The sequence below is a fragment of the Nomascus leucogenys genome, chromosome 22a, assembly GCF_006542625.1.
Source record: "Nomascus leucogenys isolate Asia chromosome 22a, Asia_NLE_v1, whole genome shotgun sequence".
In the NCBI taxonomy this organism is placed as follows: domain Eukaryota; kingdom Metazoa; phylum Chordata; class Mammalia; order Primates; family Hylobatidae; genus Nomascus; species Nomascus leucogenys.
Window position 1 is genome coordinate 958,237 of NC_044402.1, and position 25,056 is coordinate 983,292.

Consider the following 25,056-nt stretch of genomic DNA (forward strand, 5'->3'; position numbering starts at 1 on the left):
CGCTAGCTGTGCGTGGTCTCCAAATGAGCCCAGGAATGTGTGTGCCCCTGTGTGTATGTGTACACGTGCATGGGTCTGTATCCTGGTGTGGGTGTTCATGCATGCAGGCCTGAGTGTGTGTGTGCCTGTCTCTGAGTGTATCAAATATCCCAGGTGGCCTGTGTCTGTGTCTTGGTGAGTTTGTGATCTTGTCTATGAGTGTGTGTGTCTGCCTGGCCCTTCCGGTACAGCCTGGCCTCTTCCCACCCCAGGAAAAGGTGTCTGTGTGTGTGTGTGTGTGACAGAGCATGTGTGTTTGTATGTGTCTCTATGTGTATGTGTCTGTGTGTCTCTGTGTGTGTGTCTGTGTGTGTGAGTGTGCCTGTGTGTGTACCTGTGTATGTATCAGTGTGTCTGTCTCTGTCCGTGTCTGTCTGTGTGTTTCTGTGCCTTTATCTCTGTATGTATGTATGTGTGTATCTGTATGTGTGTCCGTGTGTGTGTGTCCGTGTGTGTGTGTGTGTGTGTGTGTGTGTCCCCGCATCTGACCCACACCCCTGGACATTGCCAGGCAGCTCCTCATGGAGGTGGCAGTCCTCTTCTGGCTCTCTTCCAGCCCTGCCTCTCCCCACAATCCCTGCAGAACTCCACTCCTTCTAGGGTGTGCCCGGCTCGGGTCTACACCAGGCTAGGCGTCACCAAACTCTTAGAACTCCCTTGGGCCCCTGCCCTCCCTGTCCACACCCCCAGGTGTGCTGCCTTTGTGTGGTGCCCAAGCTAGATCCCAGGGAGGCTCCCACCCTCTGCACTCTGATCCTCACCAAGTCCCCCCTGCCTGAATATCCTTTCACTCCCTCCCATACCATGGCCCTGATTCCACTGCTCCTGTTTCCAACTGTGCCCCATGCCAACACCCCTAGCCACCTGCACAGTCTTTCCTCAGCTCTCGCCACGCTCAGAGACCCTGCTTGGAGCCTTAGGTGGCACCTCCTGCCGACAGGAGCCCCCTCAGCCGCCTTGCTGCCCTGCCCCCGCACACTGGACCTGACTTTCAACCCCAGCCCTTTTGCCCCCATTCTCTGCACACACGCTACTCTGTCCCCTCTCTCCAGAACACCCTACACTGCTTGGCACATGCCTCACCCCTAAGGTCCCAGCTTACACTGCCAGGAGCCTTCCAGGACCCCCGTTCCCCCGCCCCCAGGGCAGTGCCGCCCTGCAGAACGCCTCATCCTTACAGGCTTGCTTGTGTCTACACCAGACCTGGAGCCCCTGGGGCAGGGCCAGTGGGGTGCTGGTTGCCGCTGTGTCCTAGGCCCCAGGCTCTTGACAAGAATCAGCAGAAAGGATGACTCTGGGCGGGGTTGTGGCTCTGGGACGGCCCCCAGCGCCGGGCGCTCCCGCACGCAGCGCCCACCCCGCAGCCCTGCCCGGGGCGCCCTGTTCCCGCTGCACTCTCTCAGCCGCGTCCTCGTATCTGCCACCCACCAGCCCCTGCAGAATTCTATCTTGTCCTTATGTTGCCAGATCACCTCCTGCGGGGCCCGCGACCGCTGTTGTCCCCGCAGGCTGCCCCCAACCCCAGCTTGTGACTAAAGTGTCTGTCTCGCCCGGAATGGGAGGTGAAGACAGCGGCAAGCCCAGGAGCCTCGGTGCGGGGATCCAGAGGTCGCTCCCTGGCGGGAGTCCAAAGTTAATTCTGCGGACGCGACAGGCGGGCAGGGGGCGCGGGGTGGGGCGGGGCCTGGCCGGGAGGGGCGGGGCTGCGGCGGCGGCAGCCAATGGGCTGAATGAGGCCGGCGGCACCGCCCGCGAGCGCGCTCCGCAGTGGCCCGGCAGGGCTGGGCGGAGCAGGGCGGGGTCCTCGTTGAGCGGCTGGGTAGCCTGGCGCGCGGTGTCCGCAGTCCGAGGTCGGCCGCCCGCGGCAGCGCAGGGCAGCGGGGCAGAGCGCGGCTCCCGCCCGCCCGCCCGGTGCGCCGGAGCCGGGACCAGCGACTGGACGCGACGGGCCGCCAGGCCCGCACCGCCTGGCCGCCGCGATGTGCGACTGCTTCCACATGGTGCTGCCCACCTGGCCCGGAACCCCCGGCAGCGGTGCGCCCCTCCCCGCCTGCAGCCCGCTCCCCTGGGGCGGGTGGGCTACGCGCGAGAGCGCGCGCCGAGGCGTGTCCAGGGGCGCGCAGTGCGGGCCTTGGGGGCGGGGGACTCGGGGACGCCTGCGGGACTCGCGCGTGGTTCTGGGCCTTCTGGCCGCTGGAGTCTCTTCTCCCGTGCCTCGCGTTCTACCTGTCCGCGGCTGTCGGTCCCTGCTCCTCTCCTGGCCTCTGAGGCTGTCTCTGCCGCTCACTCCCTCCGTCACTCGCGGTCCCTGTCTGTCTCTCCTTCTCGCTCCTGCCCCGCTCCTGGGACGCTGTCTGGTCGCGAGGCGGCCTCCTGGGAGGTGCTACCGCGCTCTGGAGCAGGGCTGGTGTCTGCAAGGGGCGTGAAAGCCCGGGCCGCCGGGACCCGGGGCACCTGCACCAGGCTTGCCCTCTCACCTGCTTTGGGGGAGAGCAGCCAGGCTAGTCCAGGAGTCTGGGCTCTCCACTTTGGTCCAGGGCTTCCAGGCAGGGCTGGGCTGCGTCTACTGTGTGGCTGTGTGGTGGGGTCGCTGGCTAGGTGGAGGCTGTGGCAGGGCTAGGCCTGAGGTCTGGGGCCTGGTGAGGGGCCTGAATGGGGTCAAAGTCAGGCCACAGGGTCCCGCAGTGCTGGGCAAGGGAAAGTGGGTGCTACCTACTGGCATGCCCCCAGGGATGTTCAGTAGTAGCCTCTCTCTGAGCCGCAGCCTACGGAATGTGTACCTGCTGCTCTTTGTGTGTCTGTCCCTGCACTGGGCCTGGTTCCAGGGCCTGGGTGTCTCAGCATCTTGGAGGGCAGGCCTGGGGGGGGGCAGTCCCTTGGGCACTGGGTCTATGCTGCTGCAGCTGACCACACCCAGGGCATTGGCAGCCACCGGCCGGGGGGTTGGGCTGGCCGGCACTGGTGCAGGCTGGACCCCACTCCTTGGGGAAAACAGGTCAATGCTAATGGTGCCCACAACGCTGCAGGTGCAGAGGGGTGCCCTTGGCCTGGGCATGCCCCCCAGCTGCAGCAGGCACTACCAAGGCTCCGCCTGTGGCCTGTCTGTCTGGTGCGCACTTAGGGTGGGAGGCTTGTCTGAGGGGCTCCAGAGCAGGGAGGCCCCTACAGCACCTGCCTCACGGTGTCGCAGATGGGAGCCCAAGGTGTTTGGGTACAGCAGCGGGAGGATGATGGCTCCGGTGGGCTGGAGGCCCCCGGCCCCCTCCTCTTTCACTCTGACTGGCCCTGCCCACATGGCTGCAGGTCGACCTCCTCAGAGGGAGAAGGGCAGGGCCCCCAGGCATGGGACCACTACCCTGCCCCCGGCTTCCCTGCACAGCCCTTCTGCTCTGCTTCCTCCTCACTCACGGGCACCCAGAGACTCCCAAGCTGCAGGGTCCAGGACCATCTCACCCACCCCCTGCCTCCACAGAGGCTTGTGCTGGCTTCGTGGTTCCCAGCCCGTCTGGGGCAGTCCCTCTGTGTGTCCAGCCTACGGAACCATCTGCTCTTAGGGAATAAGGTCAGTGGCTCTTGCTGGAGCTTTGGCAGGAGACTTGCAAGATCAGAGCCCTTGGGAGTTCTGTCCAGCACACCGGTTCCCAGACCCTCCAACCCTGCTGCCGAGGAATGTGCATTCCTGACAAGCACCCTGCCACCTACTGCCTTTCCCAGCCTGGATTTGGTCCAGGCCTTTTCCACCTGCAGTCGCCTCTCAGCAGGCTGGAGATGGGTGGACTCTCCCCTGCTCTCGTCTTCTGTCCAGTCCAAACCTGCCCTCTGCCAGCCGCACCAGGCACCAGCCCAGCAGGGAGCCATCTCCTGGGCGGCTTTTGTGCCGAGGCTGCCCCCTGGTGGCCATGCTGGGACCACCCCACGCAGCGCTGCTGACTGTTAACACCAGCCAGTTCACTCCCAGGGGGCTCTGGGTGTCACACCCTTGCCTACTCCAGGGGCAGGTTGCCTCTTTCCCGGGGCAGAGCTGGGCCCCTGATAACTGGGGAGACAGGGAACCCCTCCCCGGCCCTGGCCCCGGCCCTGCACCTGCTGCCCTGGCGTGGCCTGAGCACCTCCCACCACCCCCCAAGAAAGCACCACCGTGTTGGGAAGGCCCCAGGTGGTGATACCATGCGAAGATGTGTGGGTGGTCTCTTCTCTGGGGTGGGGGTCGTGAGATGGCTGGGCCCTTTCCCAAGAAGGGTGCAAAGCAGAGCAGCTGTGGAGCTGGTCTCACTGTTCTGTGCCTCGCTGGTGCCCTCTACAGGGCCTCGGGCTGCAAATGTGGGTCAGGACCTCAAATTCGGGGACAGGAGTGATTGCAGCTGCCTGTGCTGCTAGCTCCATGCAGCCAGGGATGCCGAGTGACAGTGCGGGCGGGCCTGTGGCCACCCTGGTGCCTCCCTGACTGGGTCGTCCACACTGGGGGAGGGCTGTATTCCCATTCCGCAGACAAGGACACTGAGGCTGGGGACAGTGAGGCAGTGACTCCCTGGGCTCTTAGGGGCCAGAGCAGAATGTCGCACGCTTTGGTCAGTGACATGCTGTTCTGACAGGTGATGGCTCTGCCCTGCCCCACCAGGCAGGGTGACCGCAGGCAAAGGAGCCCCTCTGTAGCCGCTAGTGGCAGGAATGGGCCTTGAGGAGGAGGCAGCAGAGGGCATCCTGGAGTGCCCTCCAGTGAGGTGGCCTTTCAGAAGCCACCAACAGCGATGCTGTGTGTTCCTAACAACAACCCCAGCTCTTTCCCTAGTGGGGAAACGGAAGCTGGGCCACCAGGGAGGGAGGCTGGGCTGCCTGCTGGCCTCTGGCTCCTGCCCCAAGCCTCAGGCAGTGCCCACCTCGGGAAGGGAGTGGGGCTCAGAAGTGGACAGGAGGGTCAAGCCCGCAGAGCCTCCAGTTCCAATGCCCCAGGAGCCCGCTCCCTCCCGGCCTTCTCCATGCCCAGGAAGTGGAGTGCCCACTCCCATCTGGGCTCATCGTGGCTGGGCCTGCAGCGGGAATGCCCTCATTGCCTTCTCTCCATTTGGCCAAGCTCTTCTGTCCTGGCTGGGCTAAGAGCTGCCTCTTCTGGGAAGCCCCCTGGGTTGCTGGGCTCACTCCCAGCTCTCCCCTGGACTCTGGCCCGCTCTGTGTCCTTCCTCTTATGACACCTATGCAGAAGGCCTCTGTTTCAGGCCCAGCTAGGGGCTGGCTTGGCCAGGTGTGGAGAAGTATAGGTGCTGGGGAGGAAAGGCTGCCAAGCCCCAGCAAGTGGGAGGCGCTGGCCATCCGGGGGTCCCTGCCACCCACTTCAGGAGTAAAATGCCACACTCTCCCAGCTTGGTCTTCCGGCTGGCAGAGGCAGACCCTGCGCTCAGGGATGGTGTGAGCTGCGGGGGTGCTTCCCTGTCTGTCTGGCTGCCTGTTTACCCATCCTTCTGGGTCTCAAAGCCACCCTGGGAATCCTGGGACCTGGGAGGTCATAGCTCAGCAGAGCAAGGGTCCACCCATTATTCCGTCAACAAATGTGAATCCCATTTTTGTGGCCAGTGCAGCCTTAGGGGGCACAGAAGGGCCAGAGAGGGCTCCCTGGAGGGAAACTGGCCCAGTGGAGACCGGGACTGGTCATGAAAAAGAAGCGGAGGCAGAGCAGGAGGAGCTTGCAGAGGCTGAGGGCGAAGTCAGGGACCTGTAAGGTGTTCAACCCAGTGCGTCTGGGACAGGGTGGGGTGAGGATGGAGAGGTGGCAGCGCCAGCTGCTGGAGGGAGGGCTTTGTCCTGAGGGCACTGGGGAGCCCCATAGGTCTTAGGGCAGTTTTGGCGGGAAGGAAGCTGCTCCGTGGGGGATGTAGAGGCCAGGTTAGCTAAGGGAGCTTAGCGGAGTCTTAACTGGACACACAGGGAGGACGGGGCATGCTCTCTGCTCCCCTCCACCCCCTCTAAGGGTGACGGGATCCCCAGCCACACTGTGAGCTTGAGGGTGTCTCCACCAGGCCTGGGCCTCCAGATTTCCCTTTATTTTTCTTTTTTTGGAAGTCATAGGCTGGCCGGGAGTCAAGGCCTTCCTTGCTCGGATAAATATTTAATAGTCAGAAGCACTTTCTAAAATGGAAACATGGAGCTGGGCCCAGGAGGCAGGGGGTGGGGAGGGGCTGGGGCGGGAGGCGGTGCTCCCCCATCCCCGCACCCCACAGAGGCCCGCAGAGGTTTTTGCAGCCACCGCCCTCCCCTCCGGCTGCCGGTCCCTGCCCTACCAGCTCTGCTGTGCAGACTCGGACTTGCTGACCCAGTGTGTGCTTGTGAGGGTGGGAGTGGCACTGGGGCCTCCTCTCTGCAGAGCTCTTGGGAGGGCCTCGTTTCTGTGGTAGGAGGCTAGGCAATTGCACAGGCTGTTCCGGGCAGGAGTCCGGAAAGGGATCTCAAGCCACACCCCTGCCTGGACGCTGCTGAGGGTATAGCCAAGCAGGGGCAGCTGGGGGGTGCCCAGGACGCGGCCGGGGCGGGACACTTGGGGGAGCCTCACTGGGCTATGTCCGTGTGAGCCCTGCCAGCTGGAGGGGCTGTCAGGTGATGGTGCCTGGGTGGGCAGGAGGCCCCATGACTCAGCCCCACCGGGTGGAGTTAAGGCCCCTTTGTTTAGGGCTTCAGCCTTCGGTCCTCGGCCTGCTCCTGCTGCCTGGCAGGCCTGGCTCCTGGGTGAGCCGGCACCAAGGGCTCCTTGGTGACACATGCCCTGAGAATGCCGATCTTCACGCCTTGGCCTCCTCCCGGCTGATTCACCATCCGCTGCCCTCAGCGCTGCCTGGCCCCCGCCAGCAGCCGAGTTTCCATGGCGACTCCTAGCTGGTCCTGGGTCCTAGCAGCTCTAAGGCAGGACTAGCCGTGCAGTGCGCATCACAGGGCATGCCGGATGGCCTAGGTCTCAAGGTCTGTGATGTGGTGGCTTAGCAGATGCCCTGCTTGCCGTCCCTCCAGCTGATCACACACCTGCCTGACCACTGAGGCCCACCACGTGGTGCCAGGGGTCCGGTAGGTGGGGCCCCCAGGAACTGAGGCAGGTGAGCAAGGCCCTGCCCAGCACCCGCCTGCTGGTGGTCAAGTCTGCCTCTCTTGGGACTGGGTAGCAACAGGGGCAGGGTATGAAGCGTGGCTCTCCAGCTCTTACCCTTCCCAGTAAGTGGCCCTGGGCCAGAGCCCAGGGCCTCCAGCCTGACCCCATCCCTTGCTGTGTGTCTGCACCATGCTGTGGGCACCCACCGCCAGAGGCTCTGGAGCCGAGGGCTCGGTGCTGACTGCCTGGCGGGGGAGCAAGTCCAGGATCTGAGCTGGGAGGGTGCCCCAGGCAGAACCAGTGGCACGTGCTTAGAGTCTGGAGAGGGCCTGGGGCAGGGTGTGGTGAGTTCCCATGGCGGTCCGTGTTGGGGAGGGTGCACCAGGAGGAGATCTCGGTCATGTGTTCCAGGGCTTGGCGGACCACACTCACCACACTGCAGTGAGGGTCTGGGAAGGGCTTGCGTGGCCGGCGCTGGGGCCAGCTCTGCAGGGCACCTCCCTCTGGCTGCTGTGAGGTGGGCCTAGCTGGGGTGGGGGCCCCAGCAAAGGCTCTTGCGGGGGTCAGTGCTGTGTCTGGTGTGGTGGCCCCACTCTGTGCCAGCGTCTCCTTCCTGTCCCACTCCAGCCGGGCTGGGCCTGTGGGTATGGTGCTGACTCAGCCAGCCCTGCCCTGCCTGGCTGATTGTGGGTGTCAGGTGGTAAACAGGTAAACAGCGTTCCCAGGTGAGAGCTGTCTGGGAGTGTCCCTGGAGCAGACGTGGCCAGCTTTCCTGCCTCCGTGTAAATAGAGTCGTTTTCTATCTTTGTGGCCATTAGGTTTTTGTGTCAGCCTTTTTAGGACATTGCAATGGGGGGAGGCCAGGAAGGGGCCTGGGATCAGGTCCCTGAGGAGCCCCTGGGGCCTCTCCCACCCCATTTGCCGGCCAGTGTCCCTGCCCTGGGGCTGGGACAGAGCCTTCCCTGCCTTCGAAGTCCTCTGGCCTACTTGGGGACCCCTTCTCTCTGTGCCCACCTCAGGCCACCCTGGCATCCCGTGGCGGGGGCAGCCCTCTCAGCCGCACCTTCCCACCTCTTCCCATGCAGCTGGGGCCTGGTGCAGGTGCAAGCCGTTCCATCGCTGACCTCCCAGGCCGGGTCTGACCCCTCGCTGCCTGAGGCCTGGGCTGGGCCTCGGCTGTGTGGGCCTGCTCCAGACTGCCTGTTGGAGGCAGGTCCACACCCAGGCTATGGGCACAGGGCTGGCACCCTGCGATCCCAGGGGGGCTACACGTAGCACAGCCGGTTGAGTCCTGCTGGAGCCTCCTGGCTGCCCAGAGCAAAGAGGAGTGGGGGCTGAGGGCCCGGGGTGCAGCAGGGTGAGGTGACCAGGAGGTGGGCCAAGCAGCTGGAGCTCTGGGTAGTGGGGGACTTGGGGTCATGGGACTCGGGTGTTTCTCAGCCACCACTTGTATTGAAATGACTGGGAAGGATGGGAGGCTTGTTAAAAAAAAAGCTAGGCCAGTGCAGAGGCTCACACCTGTAATCCCAGCAGTTTGGGAGGCTGAGGCAGAAGGATCACTTGAGCCCAGGAGTTTGAGACTAGCCTGGGCAATACAGGGAGACCTTGTCGCTACAAAAAATTTAAAGATTAGCCAGGCGTGCTGGTGTGTGCCTGCAGCCCCAGCCACTTGGGAGGCCAAGGCGGAAGGATCACCTGAGCCTATGCGTATGAGATTAGCCTGGACAGTATAGTAGGATCCCGTCTCTACAAAACATTTTTAAAATTAGCCAGGTATGGTGGCGTCACCTGGAGCCCCAGCCACTTGAGAGGCTGACACGGGAGGAAGGTTTGAGTCCAGGAGTTTGAGGCTGCAGTGAGCCACAATTGTACCCCTGCACTCCAGCCTGGGTGAGACAGAGAGACCCTGTTTCAAAAAATGCCAGTTCCTGAGCCCCACCACACCCCGCTTCCCAGATACCCTGGTGCTTCGAGGTGTGGCGGCTGCTGTGAGTTTGGGCTGAGCGGGCTGAAGGGAGGCCAGGGTCGGCTGCCCTGGGGGCTCAGGCAGGTGGCAGATGACCAGGCCCCAAGGTCACTGGCCCAGTGGGCTCAGCCCTGCCCTTAGGCTATGCCTCTCCTCCCTTCTGGGCCAGCCTCTGTCCTGGTCCCCATAGGGAAACTGAGACACAGGGCTTGTGCAGAGCCTGCCTGGAGGGACCTGCCTCAGGCCTGTGTCTGTCCCCACAGCAGGACCTGGCACACGCTAAGGCACTCACCAGACTGGGCTGGCTGTGTGACTCAGAGCAGTCTGTTCCTCTGCGGTCAGCTGCTCAGGCTGGGGGGGCCCTCTGGGTGGGGTCCCCAGCTCCAAGAAGCTGAGTGAGTTTGAGGGCTGGCTAGGATCCTGGCCCATCAGGGGACCCGCCTACTCCCTCTGGTGGGACGTGGGGGTCCTGGCAGGGTCCAGAGCCAGCCCTAGGAGCAGGCAGAGGCGGGACAATGGGGGGAGGAGCTGTGGAGGGAGGAACCGGGCGTGGCAGGGGGAGGTGGCCAGTTGGGATCTTCACTTCTGGGCCAGTTGGGAGAGCGTCTGTAGCTTCCTTGGTAAGTGGCTCCTGTGCCCATGCCCGGACACCTGCTTGCCTCACTCTTCCGCGGGTCTTGGGGGCCAGCAGGCCACCAGCAAGGGGGGCTGGAGGAACAGAGCTGGGCTGGGCATCCCCCTGACCTGCAGATGACGGACGGGCAGGGGCGTTAGTTCACCGTGGCTCCAGGGCCAGCGGGCTGGGCAGGGATGTCAGGGAAAAAGCCCTGGAGCCCCTTCTCCTGGCTCCTGGTCCCTGGGGTGCCGGCGGAGCCCAGGCCATACAAGGTGTGTGGCAGGACGCCGAGCTGTGGGTCCTGGGCAGGTAGGGGACAGTGGCTCTTGTTTCCAAGGAGCCTGGGTGTGGGGGGAGGTGAATGCCAAGGGCACCTGCACTCAGGGCAGCCGCAGGTCTGCAAGTCCCCAAGGTGGGCGTTGGGCCTGGAAAAGGGTCCTCAGATGACCCTGTGCTTGCTTGGTGCACAGCGGCCCTGGGTGGCTGTGGAGTGTGGTTGCTTCCAAAGGCCAGGTTTACTCTGCTGGGGGTACCCGAGGTGGGCTGTGGGGGCCTGGGGTGAGGGGTAGCCCCATCACAGGGTCACACTGCCCTGGACGTCTGTGGGGCCGGCCTTTCAGCCCAGGGAAACTGGCTCAGGCTAGCCTGCCTGGGATGGATGGGAGCGTGGGGCTGTTCCTTTTGGCTGCCAGATCCCTCAGAGAGGTGGCTCGTGTGCTACCCTGTGCCTCAGTTTCTCCAGGAGCAGAAGGCAATGAACTGGGTCCACCTGCTGCCCTCCCATCCCCATCAACTGGCTCCCACCCTCAGGCTTAACCAGCCTTTTCCAGGAGATCTGACAAGCTCCCTCCTTTTTCCCATGCACTGCCTGCACTAGCATTTATTATGCACCTACTGTGTGCCAGGCTCTGAGGGCTTGGTGAGCAAAGTGTTCTGGGGACCAGGGAGCAGGCAGTGTCCAGAAGCCATGGCAGGGTGGCCAAGCTCAGTCTGTGAATTTGCCCAGCAGAGAAGACAGCCTGGGAAAGCCCAGAGAGAGAGAGCCCGTGGCCCAGGCAGGCACAGTGAGGGCTGGCGAGGCTGCAGATGTCGGCTAGGGCTCGAGCAGGCACGGAGAGGCTTCCAGGCCAGTCTGACTGATGGACAGCACCAGGGAGCTATGGAAGGTTGTTTCAGGAGAGGGTGATGTGAATAGCCTCACGGGTGCAGCTGGGCTGCAGTGGGGAATGGCTGCTGATGGGCGAGGAGCCCAGCTCCCAGGTCTAGGGGACTGAGTCTGGCTCCCCGGCCCTCCTGCAGCCTTGGAGGCAGACACAGAGGCAGGAGCAAGAGCCTGAGCTCATCCCGAGAGAGTTATCTCGAGAAGCATCGGGGAGGGGCGGGGGATGTTGCTCAGGAAAGTCTGAAGGTCTCATGACAGTCAGCCCGCTTGGCACTTTCTTCATGAAGTTCCACAACTGGGTGAGGCCCAAGTGCGGCCGGCTGTGTGCGCCTGTGTCTGGGTGGGCACCGGGCTTCCAGCCCGAGGGCAGTGACTCCCACAGGGCTCCCGCCTCCATGGCCTCACTTTGGGCTGTCCATGGGTGTTCAGAGGGAGGAGCCCAGGCCAGACACACAAGTGCACACACGCCCTAGCACCTGAGCACGTACATGCCGTGAGCACACACGTGTGCACACACATCTGCAAACCTGGAGTGGGCCATTCATTCCTCCCACCCAGGATGGACTTTTCTGGCCACTGGAGAGCCAGTCTCCTCCCTGCCAGCCCCCAGGGCCCTGGTGACTTGCAAATGCACCCAACCATGCCCTCCCACCTGGAGGCCAGAGATGGGGCCCTGGGGCTGCCAGTTTAGATGCAAACTTGGATTTTGTTTAAACAAAATCCACCTCCTCCCCCACGGACCTGTTCTGGACCCTCCAGGAACTCTCATTGAGCTGCTGGCTGGTGAGTCCTCAATTTGGACCCAGCTGTGGAGCAGGGGTGTTGGTGAGCCTCTGCCGCACTCCCCAGCCTGTGTTCCTTCTCCCCTCCCCCTCCGCCCCTCCCCACCCCCGCACCCCGCCTCCAGGCCAGGATCTGCTCCTCCCCCAAACACACTTCCTGAGGCCCCGCCTGCTCAGGCCCTGCCCCAGAATAGTCCAGTTCTCGGGGAGGCAGCTTTTCTGGGCCAGGGTGGGTGTCCTCTGCGGCTTTCACTGTGGTACCACCCCCACCTGCCCTGGCATGCAAGGGACTGACCTGGGTCCTGGGGTCCCTCCCCAAGGTTCAAGTTTTCACCCGCAGGAATGTTAATGGTAGTGTTGAGGCCAGGGCGCTGGGGGGCCCGGGGAGTGGGGGAAGGGCATTGGGGAAGGAGCCAGGTGCCAACAGCCTGACCAGCTGGGCCTGGCTCAGGCAAGCCACCTCCACATTCTCCTCTGTGAAGTGGGGCTTTGGTGACCGTCAACAAGCAGTGTCATGATTCAGGTGATGGGGCCACTTGCAGAGCCTGTCTGGGAGAACCGGAGGCGGGGCGGGGCAAAGGCGGGGCTTGCCCAGGACCTCGGGTCTGGGAGGCGGTGCCCTTGGTGGGGGACTGGGATACTGGGGCCTTCTCTCTCTCCCCACTGGCGCGGGTCTGAGGCCGGTAGCCTGGCTGGGCAGCCTTATCCCGAGGCGGGCAGGATTTCCCCCTTCCTGTTTGTGTTCCTGGGCCACGCTCCTGCCAGCCCAGTGACTCGAGGGGTCCCCACTCCGCAGCTCTGTGGCCACAGGTGGGTCTGCTGCTCGCTGAGCCTCTGCGCTCCATCCCAGCAGTGCAGGAACAGCCGCTCCCAGTGCGGTGGCTGAGGGTGGGGCTGGGGACTGTCCCGCGTGGGCCAGTGGCAGGACCAGGCATGAGGGCCAGCAGGAGCAGGGCTGGTCACGTCTCCTCCTCCTTCCCCCACGCAGGTTCCCAGTACAGGGTGTGCCCAGGGCTTGCTGTCGACACCCTCCCTCACCGGCCCCAACACCCACAAGACTACCCTGGAGAGATTTGGGAGTGCAGCCGGCTGTGCCCAGCTCAGGGGCCCTTGACCGTGGTGCCCACCCCCAGCCCAGCAGACCTGTGTTTCCCTGCCTGGCGAGTCCCTTCTCCGAGGAGTTGCCCTCCTGACCCTTTCTTGGGCCTCACGGCAGCTGCCCCCCAGCCCCAACCCATCCAGGCTCCTGCCTGCTGGGTGGGGCTTTTTGGCTGGGGAGGCTGCGGAGGGAGGGGGAGGCGGCTGGGTTTCTGGGCAGCCTCAGAACACCTGCCCCACCCTGAGTGCTGGGCAGGGCCTGGGACACCTGGTCTTGGAGGCAGTGGAGCCTCTCCCCACTCATGACCCCAGCTCCACCTGCCGGCAGGGGAGCAGCTGTGGGCCAAGTGACTCAGGGACCCTCCTCTGCCCCCAGCCCTGCTAGGTAGTTGCCCCAGCTCCACACCTACTGGCTGGGTCCCCTTGGGTAAGTGGCTCCCCTCCCCCAGCCTCAGTTTTCACGTGTTACCCACCTTGGGGATTGAGGGGCAGGGTCTGGGCAGAGCAGGAAGGGAAACTGAGGCCAGAGAGTGGCTTACCTGCCATTGCCCTTGGCTTAGTGGTGGGCAGGCTCTGGCCAGATTCCTGTCCCTTTCCTTGGCACCGCCCCGTCCCATGAATTTGCTGTGGGTCTGCTGTGGCTGGAGCTCCAGGAAGCTCCAGAGGGGCCGGAGTGGCCGCAGCTGGCGGTTCCTCAGGGTTGTGGGGTGCACTGGGGAGCCCTGGCAGGGCCACGTGGAGGGAGTGGGGCCCTGTCAGGTGGTGGGGCAGTGTCTGAATGCCAAGGTGAGTGAGATGGGCCCAGGTGGCCAGGACAGAGTTGTGCAGAAGGGAGACAGGGCCTTGCCCCTTCACTGCCTGGCTAGGGAGAAGGGGTCTGTGGAAGAGATCGCGTCGTGAGGTTGCCAGGGGTACAATTCTTGGGCTGACACCTTGCGCAAGGCTGGTTTGGCAGGTGGGGGAAACGGAGGTTGTGGCTCTGCTGGGGGGTCATGGAGGCCAGGGGTCTGGGCCTGGCCACCCGAGCAGTAGGAAGGTGGCGGGGGCGGGATCATGTGGGGGTGAGTGTTGATGCCTCCTGGCACTGACCCAGCCCTGCCTGCCCTCACCTCCTGCCCTTCTCTTCCTTCGCTTGAGAGAACCTCCTCCAGGAGACACCATCCCCCAGCTCTGCAAGGCCTGAGACTAGAGCCAGAGGGGACCTGGGCTGTGAGCCATCTTGCAGAAGGGCAAGGAAAGGCCCATGAAGCAGCGAGGGAGCGGCAGGGGCCTGCGCAGACAGAGGTGCTCTTGGGATGCGCAGGCATGGCCCTGGGGGTGCCTCTGCGGGAGCAGTGTCTGTAGCCCAGCAACCTACAGTCAGGGCCAGCAGAGTGGTCCATGTATCCATGAGGGAATGAAAGCTCAGAGAGGGGATGAGCTTGCTCAGGGCCACACAGCACATTGGCCAGAGCAGCAGCCAGACCTAGACTGCTGCCGGGACTGGGCCTCCCCATCTCTCTTCATGGGACAGTCCCCGAGGCCAGCACACCACCCCAGAGGATAGGGACATGCTCCTTCCCAATCAGTGTCCTACCAGCAACTGGGTTTGGGGCAGGGATGGGGGCCTTAGGTCTGAGACCCTCCTCGTCACTGCAGGAGGGAGGCCCTGGAGCCCAGGCCAGGGCGCCAGAGTGGGTCTAAGTTTGGTACTGTTTCTGCTTGGAATATTTAGAGTATAATTTGGAGAAGGGGTTGAGCCTGGAGTTCTTTTTGTGGGACGGTTTTAAATAAGGGATTTGATTTTTTTTCTTTTTTTCTTTTTTTTTTGGGGGGGGGACAGAGTTTTGCTTTTTTTGCCCAGGCTGGAGTGCAATGGTGTGATCTCGGCTCACTGCAACCTCTGCCTCCTGGGTTCAAGTGATTCTCCTGCCTCAGCCTTCCGAGTAGGTGGGATTACAGGCACCCGCCACCATGCCCAGCTAATTTTTGTATTTTTAGTAGAGACGGGGTTTCACCATGTTGATTTTTAAATCGTTACAAAACTACTTGGATTATCCATCGGGGCGTCCTATCTTTTGGCCTCCCTGGGCCACATTGGAAGAAGAAGAATTGTCTCGGGTCACACATAAAATACACTAATGATAGCTGATGAGCTAAAAGAAACAATTGCAAAAGAATATAATAAAGTTTTAGGAAGTTTATGAATTTGTGTTAAGCCATATTCAAAGCTGTCCTGGGCCACATGCGGCCTGTGGGCCGTGGGTTGGACAAGTTTGGTTCTTCTTGTGGGTTTTCTAGGAATATATCCAATTAATCTAAATTTTCAGATTTATTAGTGTAAAGTTTATAATTGTGTTTGATTTTATATAGAATTCTAAAATTTTTTATGGAGAAAGGGTACAAACCATGGCACACCCAAGTAATCAGTCCTCTCCAGTAGACCCTGTCTGCCCGCTCCCCCTGGCGACTTCAGCCCTAGGTGGCCTGAACCTGACTGTGAGCTGGATGTGATGGGCTCCCCCGGTACGAGTGCTTTTTATATCTAGCTTCTTTATCTCAACCTTGCGTTTGTGAACTTCATCCACGTTGCACGTAGGCATAGTTTATACCATATACTGTTCCATTGGACAAATATCTCACATTTTTTTTTATTCTACTGTTGATGGACATTTCAATCTCTGGTTTCTGGGTGCTGCAAATTATACTGAGATGGACGTTCCTGCGCCCATCTTTTGAGGGGCTTATGTGCGCATATTTCTTGGCTCTGCCCCTGGCTATGAGTTGCTGGGCCACAGGGTAAGGCGTGTCAGGCTTTGATAGACTCTACCAGGCTGTTTCCAAGTGATCGTGCCAGCTCACCCCCAACCCACACCAGGACGGAGTTCCGGCTGCCCCAGGCCTTGTCTCCAGGTGGTCCACCTCAACTTTTCCGTTTCAGCCATTCTCCTGGGAGCATATGGCACCTCGTGGTTTTGTTGGCATTGCCCAGATGACTAGAAATGCTGGCCATCTTTCCATATACTAATCGACTGGTTGAACATCCTCTTCTATGAGCTGCCTTTCCAGTGTTTTCTTGCCATGTTTCTATCAGGTTGTTTGTCTTTTGGTTTGCAAGAGTTCTTTGTGCATTCTGGGTTGGAGGCCTTTGCTTGGTAAATGTATTGCAGGTATCTTCGCCCAATCTGTGTTTTGGGCAAAGATAGCTGCAATTTATCGATTTCATTTCCTTTGGATATATACCCAGTAGTGGGATTGCTGGATCAAATGGTAGTTCTATTTTTAATTTTTTGAGGAACTATCCATATTGTTTTCTATCATGGCTATACGAATTTACATTTCATGCCCCTAGTGGTGTTTTTTGATGAACGGAAGCTCTTAATTCTTTTTTTTTTTTTTTTTTTTTGAGATGGAGTCTCGCTGTGTCGCCCAGGTTGGAGTGCAGTGGCGCAATCTCGGCTCACTGCAAGCTCCGCCTCCCGGGTTCACACCATTCTCCTGCCTCAGCTTCCCGAGTAGCTGGGACTACAGGCGCCCGCCACCAATCCCGGCTAATTTTTTGTATTTTTAGTAGAGATGGGGTTTCACTGTGTTAGCCAGGATGGTCTTGATCTCCTGACCTCGTGATCCGCCCGCCTCGGCCTCCCAAAGTGTTGGGATTACAGGTGTGAGCCACTGCACCTGGCCAGAAGCTCTTAATTTTAACATAGACCAATATCTGTCATTTTTTGTGTGTTCTGTTTAATAATTTTTCCCCTACTCCAAAAGCAATTTCTATTTATTTTCTAGAAATTTTATTGTTAAGGCTTTAATTTTGGATCTATAATCCACATGAAATTAATTTTCTGTGGCTAAGGTGGGGCGAAGATTAATGTTTTTCCATATGGATATCCAGTGGATCCCAGGCCATTTATTGAACAGATCATCACAGCTTTGTGTATGTGTGTCTGTTTCTGGGATCTCTGTTCTGTTCCATTGGTCTTGACTTGCATTTTCCTGATGACTGAAGATGTTGACAACAAGAAGAAGTGTATGAACACTCGTACATCTTCTTTTGTGAAATGTCTGTTCAAATCTTCTGCCCATTTTTAGTTGAGCTTTTGTCTTCTGTTGAGTTGTACAAGGGCTCCATGCAAGTCCTTTGCCAGATACATTCACTGCTTTTTCATTTTCTGAGGAAAATGAAAGCTCTTAAGGCCAGTGTTTTAAATTATGAGAACTTAAATTTATCAGTTTTCGTGCTATGATCCTTACCTTCTGTATCCTAAGAAAACTTTGCTGCCCTCAAGGTGGTAAAGAAGTTCTCCCATATTTTCTTCTAGAAGTTTTATAGTTTTTGGTTTTACATTTCCCTCTATGATTCATTTCAAATTCATTTTCATGAGTGATGGGATGGAAGGGTCCAGGTTTATTGGTTTCCCAGTAAATACCCAGCTGTTCCAGGACCATTCAGTGAAAAGACTTTGCTTTCTATTGGAATAGCTGGGCTGCTTTGGCAAGAATTTGGCCGGGCATGGTGGCTCACGCCTGTACTTTGGGAGGCCAAGGCAGGTGGATCACTTGAGGCCAGGAGTTCAAGACCAGCCTGGGCAACATGGTGAAACCCCACCTCTACTAAAAGTACCAAAAAAAAAAAAATTAGTGAGGCATGATGGCGCATGCCTGTAATCCCAGCTACTTGGGAGGATGAGGCATGAGAAACACTTGAACCCAGGAGGCAGAAGTTGCTGTGAGCTGAGATTGTGCCACTGCATTCCAGCCTGAGCGACAGAGTGAGACCCTGTCTCAAAACAAACAAACAAACAAACAAGAATTAATTGGCCATGTAAGTGTGGGGCTATTCTGGACTTTGTTTTCTGTTCACTGATTTGTGTTTCTGCCACACTGTCTTGATTCCACTGGGGGTCAGAGAAGAGAACTAGGATGACTGAAGTTATTTTAAATTCGTTGAGACAGGTTTCTGAGCCAGCGTGGGGCCTGTCTCCGTGACTGTCCCCTGTGCACCTGAGAGCAGCATGCACCGGCTGCTGTCAGGAGTGTTCTCCCAGTGCCAGTTTGGTCTCATTGGTTGATGGGTGCTTCAAGTGTTTTGTATCTTCCCCTATTCTACTTTGTAAGGTTACCATTTCCTAAGAGTGTTAAAATCTCCTATTGTATAATAATTGTGGATTTGTTTATTTCTCCTTTCAGTTTTGCCAGTTTTTACTGCAGTGTTTCAAAAACGAGATCTAGGTGTTTTTTGGTTTGTTTGTTTTTTGAGACAGGGTCTTGCTCTGTTGCCCCGGCTGGAATGCAGTGGCATGATCTCGGCTCACTGCAGCCTCAACCTCCTGGGCTCAAGTGATCCTCCCACCTCAGCCTCCCGAGTAGCTGGGCCTACAGATGTGCACCACCATGCATGGCTAATTTTTAAATATTTTCTGGAGATGAGGTCTCACTGTGTTGCTCAGGCTAGTCTCAAACTCCTGGCCTCAAGTGATCCTCCTGCCTCGGTCTCCTAAAGTGCTGGGATTACAGCACAAGCCACTGCGCCCAGCCTAGTATTCCATTTTGGTTCCACTATTGGCTTATTACCTGTACATCTTTTCATTTTTTTAATGGTTGCATTATGGTTTGTACTCTGAATATTTAACTTATTACAGTATAATTTCAAGTGAGATTTTCCTCCTTTAATGTAAGATCTTCACAACAGCAACTTTTTTTTTTTTTTTTTGGGACGGAGTCTCGCTGTCGCCTACGCTGGAGGGCAGTGGCAAGATCTTGGCTCACTGCACGCTCCGCCCCCCAGGGTTCACGCCATTTTCCTGCCTCCACCTCCTGAGTAGCTGGGACTACAGGCGCCCGCCACCTCGCCCGGCTAATTTTTTGTATTTTTAGTAGAAACGGGGTTTCACCGTGTTAGCCAGGATGGTCTTGATCTCCTGACCTCGTGATCCGCCTGCCTCAGCCTCCCAAAGTGCTGGGATTACAGGCGTGAGCCGCCGCGCCCGGCCCACAACGGCAACTTTTGCACTCCATCCCCATCCTGTCATATGCTTTACTTCTATATTTGTAAAATTCTAAGATACATTTTATTTTGTTATTTTTTTTTTTTTTTTTCTGGAGACAGAGTCTTGGTCTGTTGCCAAGGCTGGAGTGCGGTGGAACAATCTCAGCTCACTGCAACCTCCACCTCCTGAGTTCAAGTGATTCTCCTGCCTCTGCTTCTTGAGTAGCTGGGATTACAGACGTGCACCACCATGCCCAGCTAATGTTTGTATTTTTAGTAGAGACAGCATTTCACCATGTTGGCCAGGCTGGTCTCAAACTCCTGGCCTCAAGTGATCTGCCTTCCTTGGCCTCCCAAAGTGCTGGGATTACAGGTGTGAGCCACCATGCTGACTTATTTTTGTTTTATACAGTTAATTACCTTTTTCTTTTACAGTTTCATTGAGGTACAGTTTATAAGCCATAGAACCCACCCGTTGTAAATGTATAATTCAATCATTTTACTAACCTTATAGAGTTGTGCAAACATTACCACAATCCAGTTCTGGAACACCTCCATCACCTTCCAAATTTTCTCAACCCCATTTACAATCAATCTCCCTTCCCACTCCCAGCCCCAGGCAATGCCAGCTTAATTCTGGTAAATTATAGAAACTTTGGTCCAAGGTACACTTGTCCCTCAGCATCCATGAAGGATTGCTTCTAGGACCTCCCTCAGATACCAAAATTCGTGGATGCTCAAGTCCCTTCTGTAAAGCAATGTAGTATTTGCAAATAACCTACATACATCTTCCCTCCCCTATACTTTAAATAATCTCTAGATTACTTATAATACCTAATGCAATGTAAATGCTATGGAAATAGCTGGTATACTATATTGTTGAGGGAATAATGACAAGAAAAAAAGTCTATACATGTTCAGTACAGATGCAATTTTTGGGAGAACATTTTTGACCCAAGTTTCATTGAACTCAGGATACAGAAACCACTGATATGAAAGGCTGACTGTATACCCTCTCCTCCCACTCCTTTTTGCTATTATTGTCACATATATACTGCATCTATATATGTTATAATCCTAACAATATGGTGTTAGAATTGTTGCCTTATATAAGTGGTTCACAGACTATTGCCTGTCTTCTAAATCCAGCCTCCTTTTTGTTTTACAAGTAAAGTTTTGTTGAAACAGTTTTGCTCATTTATTTACCTATTATCTATAATCTATAGCTGCTTCTGTACTATGGCTGCAGAGTTGCAACAGAGATCGTGTGGCCTGGTAAGCTTAAAATATCCACTATATTGCCTTTTTCAAGAAGAGTTTGTCAAACCTTGCTTTATACAATCCTCTGTTTTTGAAAGAAGTTAAGAAATAAAATGAGGACAATATATATTCATAGAGTCTTTTATATTTGCCTACATAGTTAGCATTTTCTGCATTCTTCATTTCTTCCTGTGCATTTGACTTAGTGTCTGCTATTAGTTCCTTTCAGTCCAAAGGACTTCTTTAGTATATCTTGTAGGGCAGATTTGCTAGCAATGACATTTCCAAGTCTTTGTTCATTTGGGAATGCCTTTATTTTTCCTTTTTTTTAAATTTAAATTTTTATTTTTTGAGACAGAGTCTCGCTCTGCTTGACTGGAGTGAAGTGGTGCAATCACAGCTCACTGCAGCCTCAACCTCTCAGGCTTAAGCTATCCTCCCGCCTCAGCCTCCCGAGCAGCTGGGACTATAGGCATGCACCACCATGCCCCGCTAATTTTTTAAAAAATTTTTGGGCCGGACACGGTAGCGCACGCCTGTAATCCCAGCACTTTGGGAGGCTGAGGCAGGCGGATCACTAGGTCAAGAGTTCGAGACCAGCCTGGCCAACATGGTGAAACCCCGTCTCTACTAAAAATACGAAAATTAGCCAGGCATGATAGCGCGTGTCTGTAGTCCCAGCTACTTGGGAGGCTGAGGCAGAAGAATCACTTGAACCTGGGAGGCAGAGGTTGCAGTGAGCCAAGATCGTGCCACTGCACTTCATCCTGGGTGACAGAGTGAGACTCCGTCTCAAAAAAAATTTTTTTGTAGAGATGAGATCTTACTATATTGCTCAGGCTGACCTTGAGTTTCTGGGCTCAAGCAATCCTCCCACTTCAGCCTCCCAAAGTGCTGGGATTATAGGCATAAGCCAGCATGCCCAGACTATTTTGCCTTTATTTTTGAAGGATAGGTTGCTTGATATCAAATTCTTCATTGACAACAGTTTCTTTCAGCCCTTTGAATATATTGTTGCACTTTCTTGTAGCCTGTATGGTTTTGATGTGATTCAGGTGTTAGTTGTATTTTTGTGCCCTTGTTATGTGATGGGGCCCTTTCTCTTAAGCATTTTGACTATGACGTGTCTAGGTGTGGATCTCTGTGCTTCTCCTGCTTAGGTTTGGTCGCGCTTCTTGGATCCTGCAGATTGTTTTCAGCTATCACTTCTTCAACTCTCTCTTCTGCCTCTTTATCTTATGGTTAATGCTCTGAGACTCTCTTTTTCTTCAATCTTCCCCCGACCGCCGTTCTTCAAATTGGTTAATTTATATTAATCTGCAAGTTGATAATTCTTCTGGTATCTCAAATCTGTTGGTGAACCCCAGTAGTAAACTTTCAACTCCAGAATTTTTGCCTGCCTTTTAAAAAATAAGTTTTATTTCTTTATGAGATTCTCTCTTCACTGAGCCATTGTTAACATATTTTCCATTAATTTTTTAAACATGATTTGTTTTTGTGTTTTGAACAAACTTTTTTTTTTCTTTTTGAGATGGAGTTTCACTCTTGTTGCCCAGGCTGGAGTACAATGGCGCAATCTCGGCTCACCACAACCTCCGCCTCCCGGGTTCAAGCGATTCTCCTCCCTCAGCCTCCTGAGTAGCTGGGATTACAGGCATGTGCCACCAAGCCTGGCTAATTTTGTATTTTTAGTAGAGATGGGGTTTCTCCATGTTGGTCAGGCTGGTCTCGAACTCCTGACCTCAGGTGATCCACCGCCTTAGCCTCACAGTCCTGGGATTACAGGCATGAGCCACTGTGCCCGGCCTGAACAAACTTTTAATAGTTTATTTGAAGTCTGTATTAAACCCAGCATTAGTGGACATTTAGAGACACTTTCCATTCACTGCTGTTTCTCAGTATAGACCATACATTCTTGTTTCTTTGCATAACTTGTAATTTTTTGGTGGCTGCTGGACATTTTAGACAATATATTCTAGCAACTCTGGATTCTGATCCTCCCAGGGTGTGGTTATACAATAACAAACACCTTGTGTTTGTTTAGTAACTTTCTTGGACTAAATCTGTTCCAACTTGGAATAAGTCCAGTCTCAATTCACTGCTACCTGACCTGATTCCTCAGCCTCTCAGCTCAGTGGCTATAGATCTTCCCCCAGCCCCTGAATTTGCTCTCAGATCCAGTGTCCAGGAAAGGACTATGACACCTCCACAGTGTACATACACTCCTGGCTCCCTCCCCGGGCCCCGATCTGCTCCCCCAGCCTGCTTGTCTCCACTGACAGCCACTCTCTCTGCAGTGTCCGGCCGACAGCTGCAGCCCGGGGAGCCAGATGCGGAAACTGAAGATGACCACTCTGTAAGTGAGAGCAGGAGGAAGTGTGTCCTCCTCATATCCTGCCCCAATTCTTCCTGGGCCCTGGGAGAACCGAGTGGCAAAAGTAACTGGATTCTCTCCCGTCAGGTGACTGAAGGGCCTGCGGATGAGGTCATTCGACCACGGCCACAGGGGTCTTCACCTGTCTACGAATACACGACTGAGGCTGCTGACTTTGGACTCCAGGTGAGCCTGCTGGGCAGAGCCCCACAGGCACCCAGGTCTCCTCCTGCATCACCCTGTGTGGGCAACTCACACGTGACTGTGCAGCCTTGCTGCCCTGTCCCGCTGCCCACTGGGCAGTGCCCACTCAGATGTCCTCTCAGACTCCTCTGTGCCCTTGGGTCCCTCCCTGCGGCTGGCCAGGGCACAGTGGGATGGAGGTGCCCTGCAGCTCTTGTGAGCATGCGTATGGGCTGATGGGGACAGGCCTCGTGTTGCTGTGTTTGTGTTTCAGGGGCACAGGGTGTGTGCATCCTTGCACCTGTGTGACACACTCAAGCTGTCTTTGGGGACAGGGCCCCATGGCTACCTCTGGAGACAAGGACTCGGGGAAGGGATCAGAGGAGCCATGTCTATGAAAGGATTCATTTTTGTACAATTTGAATTTCTTATCTCCCTCCATACAAAACTCCAGTTGCTGTGGGGCTTCCCTGTGGGCGCTGTGGGCTGTAGGGTGGGTGCTGCGGGCTGTAGGCTGGGCCCTGTCGGGAAGCAGGGAGGCCGAGAGTTGCCTTTTCTCTGTGGATGTGCCTGGAGGAACTCGGCTCCCTCTGCACACAGCTGCATGTTGGAAGTTCTGGGCCCCTCTGAAGGGAGGGCTTCTGGTCTGGCACCAGCCTACCTGTGCCCCTCCCTGTCCCTGAGCTGGGGCAGGTGCCTAACTCCCAACACTTGTGGCTGCAGGAAGACGCCCCCGGCAGGCAAGGTTCTGCTGGGAGACGGAGATCCTGGTGGAAGCGAGATTCAGGGGACTCACGGACATTTTTCAAGATGAGTCGTCCAGAGGTGGGTACAGCAAGAGCTGAGGGTCACGGAGGTGTGTCCGTCCTCAAGGGATCCAGCCAGAGAGTGCAAGGTCAGAGCAGGCAGGGGAAGAGCAAAGAGGCTGGCAGTGTGCCCCGTGCCCTGGGGAGGAGGGGTGTTCTTGTCCCCCTTGTCAGGCCTGGGGAAGGGCAGGGGCTCCAGAAGGCTAAATCTGGTCCTGACCATCTCCACCCCTTCCTGGTGTGGAGTTTGATGCATAGCCAAGCTCCTGGCCAGGTAGACCTGGCTGTACAGACCTCAATTTTCTCCTCTGTGCAATGGGGCAGTGCTGGTGTCTGTTGCATGTTCAAGCCGTGGGGCTGAAAGGGCCAGTCAGCACCCAGGCCATGTAACTGTGGAAGGTGCTAGACTCTGCTAGCACCCAATGATGAGGGCACTCTGCCTCTTAAGCAACTGGTTTTTTTCCTTGGAGGCCCCAGCAGTCCAAGAGCTCTGCAGGACACAGGCCTCATCCTGTCCCAGGTCTGGCAGGCTGCACCCAATGTCCCGTATTTTCCTTGGCATTGCTGTTCTTCCTTGTCTTGAGCATCAGGTGCCTTGCACACAACTGGCGCTTCACGTGTTTGCGAAGAATGCATGAAGGAGCTGAAAAAGGGAAACTTTGGCCACAGGGAAAGCAGAATCCATTCTGCACTGCTCCTGGTGCCCTGCTGGGCCTGGTGGCATGGACAGGCTGTGCCTAAGTCCTGGCAGGTTGGGGTGGGGACAAGAGTTCTGGCAGGTTCCAGCTGGCTTCCTCCAGAGCTCAGACACAGCTACCTGAGCCCACCTGGTGGGTGCCCTACCCTGCTCTGTGTTGTCTGGGCTGATGGGAAGGATGGTGGGGTGCCCATCCTCTGGAGACACAGGCCCAGCAGGGATGCTTATGGTGGGACTGGCACATGCTCACCATGGCCCTGATGTGCTTCTGCTCCAGGCCGTCCAGGAGGCAACAGAGGTGACGCTGAAGACAGAGGTGGAGGCAGGAGCCAGTGGCTACAGTGTCACAGGTGGTGGGGACCAGGGGATCTTCGTCAAGCAAGTGCTGAAGGACTCCTCAGCCGCCAGGCTTTTCAACTTGAGAGAAGGTGCCATGCGGTTCCATCCCTGGGGTCACCATTCTCCCCACCAGGATGGGAGGGACCTGGAGGGGTTACTGAGGGGGTAGGAGCCACACCTGGCGCTTAGGATGACATCCTCACGTCTCTGCTCAGCCGCTTGAGGCTGGGATCACCCACTGCATCTAGTAAAATGGGGGACCCCATCCACCTTCCCTGTGCCTGAGGCACTCAGTGGGGGACTGGTGGGGCAGACTCAGTGGGACTCCCCCTATTCATGCCCCTGGGGCCCTCAGACCCCATCTCATTCACGCACCCGGCCCTGGGGCTGCTCTTTCTTGATCTAGGCGATCAGCTGCTCAGTGCAACCGTGTTCTTTGACAACATACAATACGAAGATGCTCTCAAAATCCTTCAATACTCAGAGCCATACAAGGTTCAGTTCAAAATCAGACGGCAGCTCCCTGCCCCACAGGATGAAGAGTGGGCTTCCAGCGATGCCCAGCGTGGCCCACAGGGCAAGGAGAAGGAGGTGAGACCACTATGCCCGTGAGGCAGGGCCCCAGCTGGCTTCCCTATCCTGCTGGCTGAGCCCGGGAGGGGATAGCACGCCCACTCCATCTGTCCCTGGGCCAGGG

General features: G+C 56.8%; 1 protein-coding gene across 1 annotated transcript in view; it reads left to right on the forward strand.

Moving 5' to 3' along the window:
- Positions 1-1,857: 1,857 nt before the first annotated feature.
- LOC100595227 (protein AHNAK2-like) overlaps positions 1,858-25,056 on the forward strand; it is a 30,536-nt gene continuing 7,337 nt past the window's right edge. Inside the window, 5 exon segments of the mRNA XM_030803747.1 lie at positions 1,858-2,073; positions 22,258-22,520; positions 23,241-23,342; positions 24,298-24,448; positions 24,766-24,950. Of these exon segments, the coding sequence (XP_030659607.1) occupies positions 2,019-2,073; positions 22,258-22,520; positions 23,241-23,342; positions 24,298-24,448; positions 24,766-24,950 (756 nt within the window). The 5' untranslated portion in view covers positions 1,858-2,018.